At 45.0% G+C, this 20,069-nt stretch overlaps 1 protein-coding gene across 5 annotated transcripts in view; it reads left to right on the top strand.

The window, feature by feature from the left end:
- Positions 1 to 20,069, top strand: part of LOC148540716 (uncharacterized) — a 62,027-nt gene that overhangs the window by 20,006 nt on the left and 21,952 nt on the right. For 4 of the 5 annotated variants that reach the window (XM_088442836.1, XM_088442835.1, XM_088442834.1 and 1 more), the window contains exons 2-5: positions 4,673 to 4,713; positions 10,699 to 10,732; positions 18,547 to 18,584; positions 19,075 to 19,145. In XM_088442836.1, coding sequence (XP_088298962.1) covers positions 10,716 to 10,732; positions 18,547 to 18,584; positions 19,075 to 19,145 — 126 coding nt within the window. In that variant the 5' untranslated portion in view covers positions 4,673 to 4,713; positions 10,699 to 10,715. The remainder of the gene's footprint in view (positions 1 to 4,672; positions 4,714 to 10,698; positions 10,733 to 18,546; positions 18,585 to 19,074; positions 19,146 to 20,069) is intronic. The other variant, XM_088442839.1, reaches the window with a different exon arrangement.

The following is a 20,069-nucleotide window of genomic DNA, read 5'->3' as shown; positions in this document are numbered from 1 at the left end:
AGTACAATATATGCAGAGCGTAACTATTCAACACAGAATCTGTGTATAATTTGGAATTATAAATCTGCAGCTCCACAGCAGACAGGAGAGTTTTCGGTCTCTCCGAATGTGACTTGCAGCTGTGCGGCAGCGCTCAGACAGAGACTCTATGAGGAGAAACCATGATTAGCAGTTTGTAATTGAGCTAAATACATCCTGTCATAACGACATCTATCCTCACCACCTATAACTGAACCCTTAAGGGAACGTTATTGTACAAGGAATAGAAGGCACTACCAATACATCCCGAACATACTAGTGTTAATTACTTCTGTTCCCAGTGCATTGTGGTCTGCAATATATACAAGACTATTTAAATAGTAGCAATCTGATAGTGATCCTCACGAACGAGGAACCAAATATACAGTCATCGTATGTGTGGATTTGATCAGCAGCAGTGACAGGGATCCTAGCCTGTGGGTAATAGATCACATAGGTATTTATGAACAAGTTACATAAGTGACACATCCTATATACATTGAATACAGGGCCTGATTCAGGTTGGTTTGGCTGCATTCGCACGCACCCGCTCACTGCAAAAATATGCTAATGAATGCACTCGCACAGCAACCGCAGCTCTATACCAAGATGCCCACCACTGTATAAAGCCGCCCACTTCCCATGACATGCATCCGCAAGTCAGCGAAAACATCGGTAATTCGAGTAACATCGGAACTATCAGCACAGTTGTACTGCTAAACCTACTGTTGCCATCTAGACCACTGCCAGCGTATGCTATCGCAGGGGCTTAATTATGCACATCCCTGTAACGGTGTTTAAACACCCAGGCACGCCTGCGTTTCTCTGAACACCCCCGTAACCACCCTCGAACGGTCACTTCCTGTCAATCACTGTGTGAAGACTCTGCGTGCTCACTGTGATCTCTTCCTGATCGCAGCGGCCGGTTCGCGCACGAGCACTGCATCTTATACGCATGCGCAGAATGCAAACATCGGCTGGCTGGCTGCATGCGAACACAGCCTTGTGATCCAACCTGAATCAGGCCCACAGTTTGCAGTGATCTGAATATATGCTACAGTGACCTTAGCACACCGACTGCTGACCGTAATCAACGGTAGTCTGTAATTCCTGACATACAATTAATTCATCTGACTGAAATTACAATATATGCAAAGCTGCAATACTTAACTCAATTTGTGTATAATTTAGTACCATAAACCTGTAGCTCTGGAACAGACAGGAGAGTTTTCAGACTCCCTGAATGTAAACTGCAATAATGTAACAACGCTCAGGTGAAGATTCTATGAGGAGAAACTTAATATGTTGCAATTTAGCTAAATACATTGTGTCAAATTACATATATTTACCTTCACCACTCATTAATACATTTCTAAGGGACCGCTATTGTGTGTACATATATGAGATTGAGAGACACACATTGGTTGACAAACATACAAATAAGGAAGCTGATTCAGACCCGCTCGCTAAGGCGCGATCGCTCGCTCTGAGCGATTTTCGCCCATCTGCGCATGCGTATAATTCGCAGTGGGCGTGTGCAAGCCATTCGTTGCGATCTGATTTTGGTAGCTCGTAAGCCACTATCAGTTCGCTGCTTTGAGTAACAGATAGTGCCGTTTGTGGGTTGTAACAGGGGTAGGTGCTTGTGAACAGGGGTGTGGATGTGCAAACGCAGGCGTATCTGGCCGCCAAAACGCATTTAAAGGGCGTGCATAATTAGCAAAGTAGCGTCATTGTATACGTCACCTGCATGTATTTCAGCCAGCGCTGATCGCTGTGCTTGCAGTAGGCTAAGGCAACCCCAAGGGCTGCGAGCAGCTCCGATGGCTCGCGATGGTCCCGATTTAATTCTTCATTTCCCGGAGATGACGTGTGTTGCGAGTGGCAAGGGGGCGTCTTCAGACATTTGCGAGTGCACTTTGCCATAGCTCGCTAAAACATAGTGGGCGTCCTTACGCGACGCAGTGCGAGCGCTTAATTTAATCCGGCCCCTTTTTGCCAGCGAGCAATCGCATCTTGCGAGCGGGTCTGAATGAGCTCCAAAGACTGATCTGAAGCATTAAGGTTGAAGTAATATTTATTGATTATAATATACAGTAACACATACTAAATATATAATAATTTAGAGACTTATATACCTTAATAGTAAATATATGGACCCGTACTGGCATAGATATATCCTTTTTAAAAACACTATTTCAGAACTTTCACATCTCTGAATCACCCACTTTTTTTCTTTTTAAATATTTCACGGACTATATTTCATTATATAGATTTTAATGACACAAATAAAAGTTACATTTTAAATTGTGCATCAATAAGAGACAACCTTTTCTAGTCTATCTATAAAAAGCTTCCATAACCTTTGTCTGTGATAGCACCCCCTACAAAAGATATGGCATATCATGCCAAGCCATTTAGTCAGACATAAGGGACCTTTATAAGTTCATTATTTTCTACATTACACTTGTGCGGATTGCAGCATCCTTTTCCTGTCTACTTTACATTCCATATGCTTCTTAATGCCCCAAGTAGTAGTGCCCCTCTTGCAATGCCCACTGTAGTACTTCCCCTTATGCAATGTCCCTAGTAGCAGTGTCCCCTGTAGTAGTGCCCCTATACAGTGCCCCCTGTAGTAGTGCCCTTTATACAGTGCCCCCAGTAGTGCACCATTATACAGTACCCCCAGTAATGCACTCTTATACAGTGTCCCTTATGCAATGCCCCCAGAGTGTCTTATACAGTGCCCAGGGGCGTATTTATAATGGGTACAGGGTGTGTGGTGCACACGGGCCCCTGGGTCCAGGGGAGCCTTCACCGCACACCTTGCATCCATATTATACTAACCTCTCCGGAGTCCCATGTCGGCGTCGGTGTCAGAGCTGTAAAAACGCCTGGAAAATGGCCCCCGTGCCCATTTTCCCGGTTGTTTTGCGCATGCGCATTACAGGGAAATGCAGTGGGGCACTATACAGTGCCCCCAGTAGAGGTCCTCCCTATACAGTGCTCCCAGTAGTGGTCCCCCATATGCAGTGCCCCCAGTAGTGCAACTTATATAGTGCCCCCAGTACTATTCTCCCCTATGCAGTGCCCCTTATATAGTGCCCCCAGTAGTGGTCCCCATATGCAGTGCCCCCAGTAGTGATCCCCCCTAAGCAGTGCCCCCAGTAGTAGTCCCCCCTATGCAGTGCCCCTTATATAGTGCCCCCAGATGTAATCCCCCTATGCAGTGCCCCAGTACTGCCCATTATACAGTACCCCCAGTAGTGGTCCCCCCTAAGCAGTGCCCCCAGTAGTAGTCCCTCCTGTGCAGTGCCCCCAGTAGTAGTCCCCCCTGTGCAGTGCCCCCAGTAGTAGTCCCCCCTATGCAGTGCCCCCAGTAGTAGTCCCCCCTATGAAGTGCCCCCAGTAGTGGCCCCCCTATGCAGTGCCCCAGTACTGCCCCTTATACAGTGCCCCAGTAGTAGTCCACTCTATGCAGTGCCCCAGTAGTAGTCCCCGATATGCAGTGCCCCCAGTAGTCCCCCCCTATGCAGTGCCAGTGCCCCTTATACAATGCCCCTTACATATATAAGGACAAAGACACACACAAAAAAAACAACACTTACCTGAATCCCTGCGTCTGTGCCCGCCACCGTCCACTCCTCCGTCCTCCCAGCCCACTCTGCACTATGGGAGGGACATCATGATGTCTCTCCCATACCCACAGTGGGAGCTGGAAGGTGGAACTCATGAGTTTTCTTTAGCCCGGCTCCAGCAGTGGGCACAGCAGCCAATGAGAGTCTGTCTGACTCTCATTAGCTGCCAAAACAAACACACTGCCGCCGGGTAGCGCTGGTGGCAGTGTTTGTGATTGTGTAGCGTGGAGCGCACTACACTGACCAGTGCCCTACTTGACCCGCTCTAGATACGCCACTGGCTGCCAGTGCCATGTGAGTGTGTATACTCCATATGCTATCAGCCCCAATCTCCATAAATACATAAGAATAGATAAATTGTTTCATTTTGTGAGAAAAATAGAAATACAAAGTTTCTACTTATGATTTATGGCCTGCAGTGTGTCCAGCTGGGCGGCTGGACATCATTATGCTGTCATGATGATGGGCCTATATTTATGCCTGGAGCTATAGTCCCATTTGCCCCATTGTAAATGTGGCCCTGAGTGTGAGTGTATATTCTGTACAGGATACGTACAGTATCCCGATGCAGGGGATGCCGGCGCTTAGAATACCAGCTGCAGAATCCCGACACCTGTCAGAATCCTGGTGCTGGTAGCCTGACCGCAGGCATCCCAAAGGTAAGAAGCGGGGTTGACAGCGGGTGGGCGAGGCTATGATGCAGCAAGCCGCGATAAGCTCGCCGCGGCTGCATGCTATTGGCTGGTGGTCCACGAGCCGTGATTGGCTCGCTCCCAGAGCCAAACACCCAATACTTCCGTCGATGCTTGAAGGCTGCCGGGCGGCGAGCTCCAATCAGCTCGCACCAGGGGCCTGCTGGGGACACATCACCTGTAGCTGTGCTGGTACTGGGATTAAACTCTTAGTCCCAGCACAGCTTTCCACACTTGCACTGAATTTTTTTAATGTTTATGATTTAGAGTTGGACTTCAATAGTTCCTGTTAGTTTTCCTGACACATCTTTCTTTACGTTTTAGTGCCGACAGGAACCCCATAGTTTTACAGAGAAGACATGAAGGTGAGACAGACTTCCATAACTTAAAACATACATACAGTCAGCCATACTATCTACTTTTCTCTTCATATGGCTTAAGTCACATTAAAGTCCCCATATTAAACACATTAAATACATTTTGTAGCTGAATGAAAAATAAACATTATACCTTAAATCAATATATTCCATATCATTAGTTTCAATAACCCAATATTTTATTAGAAAGATACCCAACACTTTATTTTCACTAAGGGGCCTATTCATCATTACATAATTGTCATTAGTGATAATTATGTTTTGAACTCGCTGCAAGTTCAAAGAATCGTTCAGAGGCATTCGTCATGCTTTATTAACTAAAGTATCACTTCTAAGCCCTCTCTGCTCCCAGCCCACAGCCTCTGCCTGTCTCCACGCTCCCTGCCCGCAGCCACTGATCCCTGTATCCCTTCTCCCTGCCCGCAGCCTCTGCTCCGTGCCTCCCCTCTCCCTACCCCAGCCCCTACTCAGTTTCTCCCCTCTCCCTGCCCACGTATCTCCCCTTCCCCACCAGTGTCTGTCTCAGGCCAATCCCTGCCCCACCTCCCCCCCGCTGGTTTCTGTCTGATGTGCCCCCCCCCTCCCACGGAGGTCCGATGTAGCCCCCCCTTCCCCCAGCGGGTGTCCGATCACCAGCCGCTTGTCCGATAAGGACCTCCCCGCTACCCTGCAGGCAGGTATCCGAACACTAGCCGCCACATCTTCTACCCACCCCGGCTCACCTGTATTCTCTCGGTGAGTCCGGGTCATATATCTGCAGTGCAGACACAGCAGGGAGGGATCTGAATAGATCCCTCTGCTTTGGCTGACATGTAAATCTTCACAGGCTGCCATGTAAACAGCAGCCTGTGAAGATTATCGGAGTAAGGATACTACCTTTGAACCTCTATATACCCCTGCCTATACCTTCTAATATCCTTCCTATAAACCTCGAAGGATGATGCGAATTTGCATACACAGTCATCCAGTAAATAAAGACTCCAGACCTAGAACATGTGGTTCCAAAGCACAAAGTATTATTCAAGTAAAAGTACAGCAGTTACACGCTATGATCCTCATATAATCTTAGCGCAAAGAGATTATACAGATCCAAGTACAATTATACATACGCAGCGCTCTCTGGTCCAGATGTTAGGCATCAGCAAGAAACCCCTCGTCAATCAGCATTCAGCACAAAGACCCAGGGTCAGAGCACACATATTTATACCCCCCCAGAAATAAACAACACAATAGAGAAGTTTGTTGCTAATACCATTGGTCCTAAAGGAGAGGGCATATGTAAGGCATTTAACAGGTTGATTCAAATAGACACAACCCAGCCTCTAACAACTGGGAGTCTCTGGTTTCCTGCCTCATGCAACATCCTAACAGTTGTTCATATAATGTACATTTTGTTGCTTGAAGTCTGGGCCTGATTCAGAGCCGCTCGTAAGCGGCCGCTCGTTCGCTCCGAGCGATGTTCGCACAACTGCGCATGTGTATGGGTTGCAAAATAGTGAGTGCCTGCTAATTTGAGTGACAGGATGAAGCGTTTGTGGGTGGTAACAGGGGAAGGTGCTTGAAAACGGGGAGTGGTGATCCGAACGCTGGCGTGCCAAACGGTCAAAACGGGCGTTTTAAGGGTGTGCATAATTAACAAAGCAGCGTCATCGGCCACGTCACTTGGTTGTCTCTTAGCCTGAACTGTTCGCATGATTGCGGTAGGAAAATCCTACTACAAGCACTGCGAGCAGTTCAGGCTCCTTTTGATGTACTCGATTAATCTAATAAATAGCGGAGATGACGTAGGATGCGAGCGGCCAGGGGGCGTCTTTACAAAATAGCGAGCGCATGTTTTGTTCGCTCGCTCAGACATAGAGGCGTCAATAGACCGCAAAGAGCAAGCGCTCAATTTAAATATCCGGCCCCTTTTTCTGAACGAGTGAGCGCAAATAGCGTCCGGCTCTGAATCAGGCCCTCTCTGCGGTCCATAAGTTGAGAATGCATGATGCGATCTCCACACCGATAGTACCGGAATACTGTTGAAAGAGTACGCATCAGTACAATACCAATCACGGCTTACTTATCATGTATAAAACCTTAGTTACCAAATAATCTTTATTTCACAGAATGAACAAACTTAAATCTTATACTTTAAAGCTTATTAAACCTTTTATGTGAATATGTAATGTGTAAGTATGCGGGGTGTGATGTAAAGACGTTAGTTAACTTGGGGCAGATGCGTGCGCATGAAGCTAATAAACAGCGTTTTCATACAGGATCTTATGCATTCGCTAATATGCGATTAGTTAACAGCGCAATTGTGTGTATTAATGTGTGTATGAGAAATGGTGCACTTAAATCTCACTTAAACTAAGTGAACACCTAGCAGTGTGGAATGCTGAGCCTTATAGTTCCATGACTTGCTCATGCCCCAGCAGCCCCCACCCTTTTCAGGCTCCAAAATACTGGTCTTTGTTCTCCCAGGGCCTGTGTGGATGCAAATTAGCACAGCTACAAAACCCAAACCTCAGATAACACTCTTGGCTTTGAAGGTATTTTATTGTAGGAAGCCTGCTAATGTAAGGTGCTACAAACGATCCTCTTGCTGTATTCGAGCAGGGCCACCTGGAGTGAGAGCAGACGTTATGTCCATGAAGCTTGTCTACACAGGCTAGTTGTCACGTGGCCATTTGCTCTATTTAGCTTGACATACTGTACAGCCATTTCTGAAATATATCCTTTAGGGGAATTATAATAATATACACTTTATCCAGGGCACCCAAACTACGTAGAGTCATTAAATGGGCTTTTTATGAATCGCCGTTACTTATGGCGATGGTCACAGATGCAATCGCATGATGCTAATAGTAATATCGCCACATGTACTAAAGTGTGAGTTTATCTAAAATGGCGCTTAGGCGGCCATTCGCAAAATGGCGTCTTGTGATCTCATTTCCAAGATGGCGTCTTGCGGCCAGTCGCAAGATGGTGTTACTGCGATTCAATTTTAAACTGATCTTGTCTCAGCCAATAATCCAGCTTCGACAGGAGGCTGAACGCCATCTCAGGATGGCATTCAGTAACACTATCAAGTTTAGAAAAAAAAGCTTTTTCGGAACTTGATAAATGGCCCAGACACTTATTTTATACAAAATTACGTGAAAATGTTAATTTCCACATGCTTTTGTGAAAAATAAGAGATGATGAATAGGCCCCTATATCTTTAAAGCCTATATATATATATATACATACAATAAAGCCTTGTGCTGAACCTGGATTTATTTAGCAGAGGTTCTAGAAACCACCTCCAAATCCATCCACATAAAGTACCTATCTGAGGAAGGCGAGTTTGAAGGGGATGTAGTCTGGAACCCGACGGTGTAAATGCCGACCGCCGGCTTCCAGACTGCTTTATCCCACCTAGGGACAAATGACAGGTGTCTAAATGTAGACGCCTGTAATTTGCCCGACGTCTCGAGACTGGCGCCCGGCATCCCGATCGAGCGGATACCGGGCACCGCAGCGGACAGCCACGTGGGGGAGGGTTAGGTTTAGGGCTCCCGGGGGACTTAGGGTTAGGCACACCCCCCGGGAGGTTAGGGTTAGGCTAGGGGGAGGGAGGGTTAGGGTTAGGCACCCCCGGGGGGAGGTTAGGGTTAGGGACCCCCCCGTGGGACTTAGGGTTAGGCAGCGGGGAAGGGGGGGTAAGGTTTATGCACTTAGAGGGGGGGTTAGGGTTAGGCACAGGGGGGGAGGTTAGGGTTAGGCACCCCTAAGAAGGGTTAGGGCTAGGGGGGTTAGGTTAGTTGATACTTACCTTTAGGACGATCGGGATTTCCAGCGCTGTCGGGAATTGAACCGCCGGCCATGCGTCCGCCGGTAATACATATCACACCCATTTGAAGAGTGTGCTGCACAGATCAATAGGATATCTGCAAACTTTAATGCAAAAAAATGTGAGAATGTGAAAAAAAGTGTGGAGTCCCCGCCAACTGATAACCAGTGATAGGTCTCTAAGCCTAGGCTTGTATTAAATAATAAGGGGGATGGGGGTGGCTTGGGGTTTCAATAGCAAAATACACTATGGCCCGTATTCAATTTGAGGCGAAAAGTCCGGATTTGCGATACTTTTTCGCCGATGACGTAATTTTCGCCTGTTTTGCTTCTACCCCGTATTCAATTTGGCGGAAAGTCAATGCATTGTACTAGGCGAAAAAGTTTTGCCTATGAATAGCAGGCGGAACAAAGTGCAGAATTGGGGTTTTGGGGTACAACATTGCGGGAACCCCCTTGCAGCCTTCAGACAGTCTCCCAAAGGTAAACTATGTCACAAATTTAAAAACAAACACTTAAGGACACCCCAAAAAATGACTTTGAAAAAGGGGGCAAAAAAATATGTTGGGGTACAAAGTTAAAAACTAGCGAACTTGACTCTAGGGGGGTCCCCAAGTATGCCCCTAGTTGTGTTTTTTTGATTGCAGGTGCTTGTGGCAGGTGGATTTTTCACGATTTTTTCAACCATTATATATATTTAGGGTGTGCAGTCCAGGAACCTTTCCTATATACTCCATTTAATGTGCTTTATTGCACACCTGAGGGAAAGGAGACGCCCTCAGCCTGGATTAGCACCCCTTCCTTATTGGTTTAAAAGCATGGAGTCTGGTAATGTATATGCACACTAGTATTAGGCACAATTCTAGGTAAGTCCTACAAGTTATATACTGTAGTGCAACTTTGGTTTATTTTTGGGGCGTGGGTCCCCCTGGATTGCTTTGGTTGATCTGTCTCAGGGCACCGCATTATAATTTATAACACATTTTTATTTTATAAAGGTTACCTGGACATGGTGGGTAGGCCCATAACCTTGGCCAAGATTATGCTAAAAACCTCTATTGATTGCTAAATTTTATTGCATTTATATATTATCAATAATTTGGAGTTGTGCACCTGAGATTTGTCTGTTTCTGCAACTTCAGTACCTGTTGGATTGGAGAGGTTATGGGCCAGAAGAACGATGCTGGGTAAAGGCAGAGGATGTCCATGCTCCTCGATTAGTACGTCAGGTCCATACGAAGAATCCTGAGAAACAAAACAAGTGTCCAGAGGCCACTCGTAAAGGGGGGGTACTGTCATGATTCGAGCTGTCAGGCTGCCAGGGTCGCGGCTCTTACCTCGCCGGGCACTCTGGCACGGTCCCTCCGGCGGTGGAGCGGGGTCCTGGAAAGCGGCGCTGGGCATAGGGGGTCTCCACAGACTGAGGGGGCCCATCTGGAGGGAGGTGTGAGCAGGAGAACTGACAGCGCTGGAGACTACTGGGTGCGGCCATGTTGGATTCTGGTCAGGTGATTGGTGGGAGCCAATCAGGTCACACCTGTCCTGGGAGTGTTCTGCAGCCTATCCTGCACTACCTGAGGCTACTAAAGGGCTGTCAAGAGGTCCTTTTACTTGCCAGTGCAATGTCTATCACAGCGTAAGCTGTGAGCTAGTTCATGTGCTCCCTTGCTCAATACCTGCTGCAGTTCCAGAGTGTCTCAGTGTAACCACCTCATAGCTCTGTACCTCTCCAGCCCTGCGTTCCAGCTCGCCACCTGTACCTGCTACCTGCTGTGGACCGGCCGACCCCGGTCTCTGAGTACAGTCCGCGTCCCTTCAGCGGTAACTCGCCCTACGTGCACCCAGTCACCTCAGGAGTCATACTCTGTTAAGACCGGCTGCCTTTCAGTATCAACAAACAAGCCTCCACTCCGCGTCCAAGCCCACGCCAAGCCGTGACAGGTACCCCTTTATCATCGTACAGGACAAATCACATTTGTCATGGCCCTTACACATTAGGCCACGTCCCTTTTTCGGACCCTATTTTAAAAATGGGGAGGCACCAATGCTCTTTCTGGCACAGGGCACCAAAAAATCTAGTTACGGCTCTGAGCTCAATGTACACACATATATAACACAGTGTCTTATGTATCTTACAATGTGTATTTTCCCCCCCAGGCTTGTGGGCTGCATTCATGCGCACCTTAAAAAGGTGAGTGTTTATTTAAAATATCATAGATCCTCTATCTGCATGTAAGACACTAGTAATTTTAATATTCAATCTTGTGATCCAATAAATGTATTATTTTTATCATTAGTTTTTTTTATATTTGTAAGGTGCCACAATGTATCCGTAGTGTCTACAAGGGGATGAAACCTGCAACAGTGAACTTCATGCATGTGCTGAATGTGCGCTCACGCTAAAGGGGGCATGGCATTGTGCACACAAGGTCACACCCCCTGATGTATGACGTTTTGAAAGAGTGACTGCATGCCACACCCCCAAAACATCACGCTTTGCTGCTCAGTAACACCATAGGAAGGGGTGACACCAAATTAACGCTCAAAAGTGCAGCTCTGCTATTTTTTGTGTCACCACCTCAGATGGTGTCACCCGGCGTGGTCCGCACCCCACTAGTGATGCCACTCACTGACTGGAGCGAGACACAGTAGTAGATCCAGGGGGGATCAGGGCAATCACCCCATATAATACACCCAACTTTTTCTGGCAGGGTAGTGTGGCCCATGCCGACGGCTCCATCAGGGTCCACAGCATGGGCCACACTACTCTGCGGGGAAAAGGCGTGTATTTTATAAGGGGCGAACAGGCTGGATCTGCCACTGTCAATATAGCGTATTACATGATTGTTATCATTCTATAATCTGTGTTGAAATTATGTTATTATTCTATAATTTATGGTGTACAGCTCTTATTGTTCTATAATCTGTAGTGTGCAGCTGTTATCCCTCTACTATCTATGGTGTGTGTCTGTTATCATTCTATAATCTGTGGTGGAATTCTGTTATCACTCTATAATCTGTGGTATATGGCTGTTATCACTCTACAATCTATGGTGTGTGTCTGTTATCGCTCAATAATCTATGGTGTACAGAAATGTATCACTCTATAATTATTAATATGTGGTGTACGGGTGTTATCACTCTATAATTTATGGTGGAAGGTGGTTAATATTCAATTATCTATGTTGTAAATCTATCATTCTATAATTTGTAGTGGAATTCTGCTATCGTTCTATAATATATAGGGGCCTATTCAAGATGTTAATTATCGAGGTCCGAACGGACCCCGATAATTAACACCCTGACTCGACGCGGACACCAGAGCAATTCATCACTGATCCCGCGTTGAGGCAGCTGATTCAAAAATCAGCTGCCTCAGCGAGCTGCTTCACTGCTCCTCTCAGAGCAGTGAATCTTTTCACTGCTCGCGAGAGCAGTGCGCATTCGTGACCTACAGGTCACGCATACGCACAAGAGCCCCGACGTCCGGCGGAAGGAGCCGGACAGGGACGGAGGGATACGAAAGGATCTTTCTTCGCGACCCGGGACTATTTCCCATAGGGAAGGAGCGGGTAGAGGTAGCAAACGCCATCTGAAGATGGCGAATGCTACACTAATCAAGATCCAAAAAAATTATATTTTCAGAGCTTGATGAATTTTTCCCCCTATACTAGTGTATGGTTACAGTGGGCCACTGGACAGTGATGATGAATAAGCCCCATAGTGTATGGCTGTTATCACTCTGTAATCTATGGTAGAAGGTTATTATTATTTTATCATCTATGGTTAAAGTTAGTGGTACAACTTTAAAACTTCATTTCTTGTTGCTATTTTTAAAACTATTTATATGTAAAGATACAGGTGATATCATGAGTTTATACGTAAAATCACTGTGTAGGGCCACGTGTATATATATATATATATATATATTAAGGAATCTATATTACAACCTCTATACACTTCTTCCTATACCTTCTAATATCCTGCCTATACCTGCTAAGGATGATGCTAATTTGCGTACGCAGTCATACAGTAAATAAAGACTTCAGACCTGGAATCTGTGGTTCCAAAGCACAAGTATTATTCAAGTAAAAGTACAGTCAGTTACACGCTATTGATCCAGACACAATTTGGCGCAAACGAATTATACAGACCCAAGTACAGTATACATACGCAGCGCTTCCGGACCAGATGTTAGGCATCAGCAAGAAACCCCTTCGTCAATCAGCATTCAGCAAGAAGACTAAGACCCAGTGTTGGAGCACACATATTTATACGCCCCAGAAATAGACAACACAATAGAGAAGTTTGTTGCTGATGTCATTGGTTCCCAAGGGGGATACATCTGTTACAGAGCATTTAACAGGCTGATTCAAATAGACACAACCCAGCCTCCAACAACATCCTAACAGTTGTTCATATTATATACATTTTGTTGCTTGAAGTCTCTGCGGTCCATAAGATGAGAATGCATGATGCGATATCCACACCGATAATACCGGAATTCTGTTGAAAGAGTACGCATCAGTACAAAACCAAACACGACTTACTTAGCATGTATAAAACCTTAGTTACCAAATAATCTTTATTTCACAGCATTTATACTAAATGAACGAACTTAAATCTTATCCCTTAAAGCTTATGGAACCTTGTATGTGGATATGTAATGTGTGAGTATGCGGAGTTTGATATAAAGACGCTAGTTAACTTGGAGCAGATGCGTGCGCATAAAGCTAATGAACAGCGTTTTCATATAGGATCTTATGCATTCGCTAATATGTGATTAGTTACCAGAGTAATTGTGCATATTAATGTGTGTATGAGAAATGGTACACTTACATCTCATTTAAACTAAGTGAACACCTAGCAGTGTGAAATGCTGATCCTTATAGTTCCACACGCTCTCCCTCTCTCAGCAGCCCCCACCCTTCCCAGGCTCAAAAGTAACGTCCTTTGTTCTCCCAGACTCTTGTGTAAAATGCAAATTAGCACAGCTACAAGACCCAAAACCTAAGATAACACTCTTGGCTTTGAAGGTATTTTTATTGCAGGAAGCCTGCTAATGTAAGGTGTGTATTCGAGCAGGGCCACGTGGAGTGAGAGCAGACATTGTATCCAGGAAGCTTGTCTACACAGACTAGTTGTCACGTGGCCATTTGCTCTGTTCAGCTAATGCAATATATCCTTTAGGGGAATTATAATAATATACACTTTATCCAGAGCACTCAAACTACGTAAAGTCATGAAATAGGCTTTTGGTGAATCGCCGTAACTTATGGCGATGGTCACAGATGCAATCGCATGATGCTAATAGTAATATCGCCACATGTACTAAAGTTTGAGTTTATCTAAAATGGCGCTTAGGCGGTCATTCGCAAAATGGCATCTTGCGGCCAGTCACAAGATGGTGTCGCTGCGATTCAATTTTAAACTGATCTTGTCTCAGGCAGTAATCCAGCTTCGACAGTCCACCCTTTCATAGCAAACAACATGCTATCACAATCTGCTATTAGAAGTTAATTTAGGCTTACATTTACATATTATTTAGTGTTATTATGGGATGGCACAAGGTGGTTCTTAATCCATCAATAATGTGTCTCTGAGTGGGGACTTAAAACTACTATATACGCACACCGCGGATCTTGGAAGATCATGTGAAAGGTGTGGGGATGCACCAGTTTTATAAAAGCAGTCTTGAAAGGGAATTTAGACTTTACATTATCTGAGGTGTTTTAAAAATAACATTTCAATAATACATTCTATGCATGTCTAAATATAATACATTAAATGAAGGTATTTCCTAGTTCAGGGTTGTAATGCAGTTCTTTATTTACCTCGGTATTCATATTGTTATTACTGACTACCATCATAGTTTTGTTCTTGCGTTTAACTCTATTTTTACATTTTCCACACTTCAACACAATAGGAACACACCGGACACATATGCCAATTATTATGATGACAATTAGTATAAGGATCAAGAATTTGCCTATGCTGGCGATCACTTCCTGGACCCATTCCCCTAGACCTGAGAACCATTTTACTGGGTTCAGCCATGAAACCCATCCTTCTATCTTTTCCCCTACTTCAGCCACTGAAGCGTTATGGTTCTTACGAAACTCCCATTTTAGCTGCAGAATTTCATCCATCTTTCGGTCTATCACCTCCTTGGGGTCGCTAGTATCATTGGTGACGTAGGTGCAACATTTTACTCCAAACTGGGTGGCTAACGTTACGCAATACCCTCCAGTAACAGCAGTTAAATAATTTAACACTAGCCTGTGTTGCACCAGTTCTTTCTTGTATGCTTGCAATTCTCTCCCTGTATACCGGAATGTGTCATCGTACATCTCGGTGATATTATCTATCAATTTAGCAAGTTCCTGAATATACCTAAAATTTAATGTACCCCGAGCAATCCTGGTGGGATCCAATGCGACTAAAACTTGAAAGCCAGTTGTCTCACTGATTAACTGAGTGGCTTTATGCACGTCACCAGGTATCATATTTCTTTTGCCTCTGTGTTCATATTGTGTGTGAAGATATGGTGATGGTGTGTTTTTATGTATACCAAGCATTTCAAAATGTGTGAGGGTCATAACTTCTGGGACTACTCTTCCCAGGTAACACAATAACAGTACTAAGATTGGTCAGACACTCCCCTGATTGGCATTGCGCTCCTCCTGATTCTCCATCAGCACTGCCATCAGCTCCCATTTCCTCAATCGGTCCTCCATCACAGACACTGGGTATCCCCAAACAGATCATCACGACAGAAACTCTGGAAAAACAGAACTAGGATGACCACAGCAGACCACTCCATTGCTGGAAGCACTGATCTACACATTTCTTTAGCTCAGATATCTCACCGTCACCTTTTCAATCCTCCCGGCACAAGCTCGCAATCGACAGTACCGCGCCATCGGCCCTGTCTCCGCCTTGTATCTCCAACGGCTGGTTAACCTCCCTATAGTGAGTGGAATGGACCTACTTATCTTCCTCGGCCACCCTTTGAGGATGTGGTATCGTCAGATATGGACCTTTCCACTGATCAGTCAAACAACCTGAGCTAAAAAAAATTTGGATCATAACAAATTCTCCAGGTTTCACATCATGACAGTTTGCATTAGATATGTTAGTTAATAACACTTTCAATTTTGGTTATTCTCAATCATCTTCGTGAGACCCTGCACAGTAACCTCATTATCATATTTTCACATGAGGCTGCCTGTTTGAACAGTATCTCAAAGGGGGGCAAATAAAGGAAAAGACAGTCTGGGATAATCTTAGTGTTGTTACGCATCACCTTACACATGTTCTTGAAACATCACCTGTAAAATGAGTCCCTCTATAATTTTTTCATTATTCTAGGGATATAGCATCTGCATACAGGTTCCTGCAATTAAATCTTGTTATTAATAGCTACTGCTCTAAATAATGCCTGGGCCACTGGGTTGGATAGTATTCCGAGTATTCGACCTTAGCCTGGCATGGCTGCCGTTTATCCTTAGCAGCCTTGTGTCCTATGAGTGGGAGATAAAGCACAACCGTATCATTTAAACATGACCTAAATACAACAATAAATCATCCACATCTTACATTAGAACAGATCCATCGGCAGGTTGAAAAGATTGTAAACAGTCATATAAGGCCTGGGAGAAGATACTGGGGTTGCCTATGAACCCATGGGAAACTCGTGTTCATGTGTGGTGTTCTTCACTTTGCAGTACTTACTTATGTGTCCCACTTGGTGACATTTAAAACATCTATTTGAACGGGGTGGATGAAAGGATTTTTGTGGGAGTTGAGCAAGAGGAAAAGATGGTGGGTATGGGTAAGGATATGGAGGATAAGGGTATGGTGGGAGGTATGAAGTTTGTGGGTAGCCTGAGACCTGTGGTTGTGTATGATATGTGGGGTAAGGATGTGTTTGTTGTGGTGTGGGATTGGTGAGGACGTGTAACTGTTCAGGTGCAGGTGTGTGTGTGGCTGCAGGTGTGTCGGTTGGATGTGATGTTATCGTCATTCCTTCCAGAGCTTGGATACTGACAGCCATTAGTTTTTCGCTCTGGGTCTCTCTCTTCTTTGTGATATTTTTATCATGTTCTATGGCTCTATACACTCTATAGAGTGTATCTATTGTGACTCCCCTCCAGCCAGGTTGTGAGGTCTGAACCCGAGTCTTTAAGTCGTCTTTCAGACCATCCATGAGTACAGTGACTATCATTCCCCTGTGGTGAGTGCTATCTTTAATATCTTCTATCCCAGTGTACTGCAGAGCCTGCAGAGCCCGATCGCAATAATCTTCTGCAGATTCACTCTCCTTTTTCTTAATGGTGAAAATTTTGTTCCAGTTAACTGCTACTGGAAAATATATACCCAATTGAATTACAATGCGGGAAATGTTACCTTGGTTTACTTGGTCTGTTAAGGGAATGTCACCATCCAATACACAATCCGTGATAAATTTTGTCACGTCGGTATTGCGTGGTAGACAGGCCCTTAACACCACACGCCAATCTTTATTAATTGGCTCATATGAACTACCCAAATTTCTCAAAAATCTTTGACATTTGGCTAGTTCCTTTTTGGGATCGGGGAAATCATTTATGATGGAATTTAGTTCTGCTCTTGTCCAAGGACAATGCATTACTACTTCCCTCGTCGGCACTACACCGTTCGCATCTGCATTTCCATTCGGAACAGTTATCATCCGAATAGGATGCAGACCGGTAGCGCTGCTACCTTTGACCTTGTTACCTGGCTGGGGCTTTAATCTGTTGCTGCTACGTATGGTATTAACTTCCTCTACGGGTGCAGAGGGTGTTAACACTTCGCTTGCTGTTGCCGATGGACATGGCGGCACCACTCGTGATTGTGGTGATGCAGCATCTATCATTTGCACAGCATGGGAAATGGCAGACATTACAATAGGCTCATCATCCACATCATAAACATTTTCTTTATGGTTGCTTAAGAGAGGGTACAAGTTGCTTGTTACGGGGGAGGTGAGCGTGAACTGCTGGCAATACTCTCCACAACGCTACATTGCCGCACGTGCGCGCCATTTGGCGGCTCGTCCGTATTGCAATTTAGCGTCGCGTATGTATTCTCTGGCAATATGCTCGCGACGCTAGTTTGCGTCGCTTGCACATTTTTAAGCCACGCATCCCCTTCATGCTGCCACAGTTTTAAACACTCATAATATTGTACCTTGTATGTGGATATGTAATGTGTGAGTATGCGGGGTTTGATATAAAGACGCTAGTTAACTTGGAGCCGATGCGTGCGCATAAAGCTAATGAACAGCGTTTTCATATAGAATCTTATGCATTCGCTAATATGCAATTAGTTACCAGGGCAATTGTGCGTATTAATGTGTATGAGAAATGGTGCACTTACATCTCATTTAATCTAAGTGAACACCTAGCAGTGTGAAATGCTGATCCTTCTAGTTCTACACACCCCCCCTCTCTCAGCAGCCCCCACCCTTCCCAGGCTCAAAAGTAACGTCCTTTGTTCTCCCAGACTCTTGTGTAAAATGCAAATGCACCTTGCAACAAAGTGCCGCGATTGGCTCAAATTTAAATAGCAGCAGGGCCAAATGATGTGCATCATGAAGAATCATGTAATTAAGCCCCCTGCACGGAGACCCGCGATCACCGTGGAAATTCTCCCCATGCTGCCCACTTCAGTAGTGCCTACCTTTCCGGGGGTGCGGGGGGTTACCCGAAAAAGCGGGAGCCTCCAGCCAATTCTGGGAGGGAAGGCATTTATGGTTGAGGGATGGGGAGGGAAAGTGTATGTGGTGGGGATAACAGAATGATATCAAGGAGCAGAGTGAGGCGTGTGCAATCTATACTGTACCCCCGAGTTTGGATGCATCCTTCAGGTTTACTTAATGTTTTTTTCTAAGTATTTCACTGTTTTTGTTTTTTATACCAGAAAAGCAATGCATTTGCAAGTAAATTCATATATTAAAATAATTCCCATTCTGTCTTTCAGGGACATGGATGTCGTGCTTGTTCTGGCAATGTTCTGTTGTAAGTCCTTGTGTGTGTATACATACTCACTGGGCCTGATTCAGCAGATTCAGATGTTTTGGAATCTGCGCAGGCGCCAGACCTGTTCTGCGCATGTGCAGAACGGGTCAGCGAGTACGCTTGTAAACTGGCAGCAGACTATCAGTGATTGACAGTGTGCTGCCGTTTGGGGGCGGGGAGGGGGAAGCAACAGCCTCCATTACCCTCCGTTACGAAGCAGAGGTGTGTCGTCGCCATTGAGGGGGAGAGAAGAGGCTGGGATCTCCGTCGGGGGACATAGTTTTCCTGGCCTCTTCCTGTGAACTGCAGCTGCCGGCTGCATTACCATATCTGCAAGGATCACAAATGCAAAGCTGCCTGTGGGCAGCTTTGCAATTACGATTCTTGCTGAATCAGGCCCACTGTCCCCAATACACGGCCCCTTATATACTCCCCAATACACATTACTTACTCTCTGTAAACTTACACATGATTCTGTTTCTTTTTTTAGTCCTTGTGTTATGTTTTGTGGCACAAATTAAATACTGGTCAGCAGAACAGAAAGCCCTCATATTTTTTCAGGTAAATTGTGTTTTTTTTAAAATTAGAATTTACTGTATGATTACTTTCATTTATAATCATCATCATTTATTTACAGATGTGTTCTTTTATACTGTTACTTCAGTGGCTCCAACTCTCGGTGATCCAGATCCTGGGTGACTTGGAAGTGCTGAGCATCGTTTTGGCTCAAAATGTGCCTCTTATTCACATATATAAAACAACTGGTAGTGACAAAACTGTATTGCTAGCATACACAGACCACTGGGGAGTGTGACATTTGTATGTTCGAACCTGTGTATAGAGGGCTCCGATGTGAGCAGCTGCGGCTTTTCCTCGTGCCAAGTTCTTTTGTGCTTTATCTACTACTTTATTTGTTTGTAATACCAATTCATGTGCTGTCGAAGCCGAGTGTCTCTGGTACACTATAAGCGTTTTTTTGTTGCGCCTGCGATGCGAGAAGAATGCAAAATATAAAGTAAAATACTAAATGCGTAAAGACACTCCGTGTATGGGAACAATTTTGTATAAAGCACCACAGATTCCACAGCTCCTGTGGGCTGGTATATTATAGATACATGGAAATAATATAACAAATACCTGAAGATACATAAGTATAATAAGAATGCTATGCTCGGGCAATTACATGTGTAAAAAAACATTTGATACTGTTCCGCATAACAGACTGATACATGAGATTAAGGGCCCCATTTATCATGAAATATTTGCGGCATAAGCCCTGAAAACACCCATTTTCAGAGAATACCTGCAAAAATTAAGTATCCCCTAAATGTACTATTCAATATCTGCTGCGGTTCCTCCATTTCCGACAGCAGTCGCAGCCCTCATAGGTTTCTATGGGTATGTGATGCTGTTGGATTTACCAAGCTCTGAAAGGCAAAGCATTCTGGAGTTTGGCCCCTAAAGATGACGTTGTGCCGCTGTAGC

Source organism: Taudactylus pleione, unplaced genomic scaffold (assembly GCF_031769625.1).
Source record: "Taudactylus pleione unplaced genomic scaffold, aTauple2 ptg000018l, whole genome shotgun sequence".
NCBI lineage: Eukaryota > Metazoa > Chordata > Amphibia > Anura > Myobatrachidae > Taudactylus > Taudactylus pleione.
Note: the sequence above shows the minus strand (reverse complement) of the source record. Positions and strands in the feature narration are given on the sequence as shown.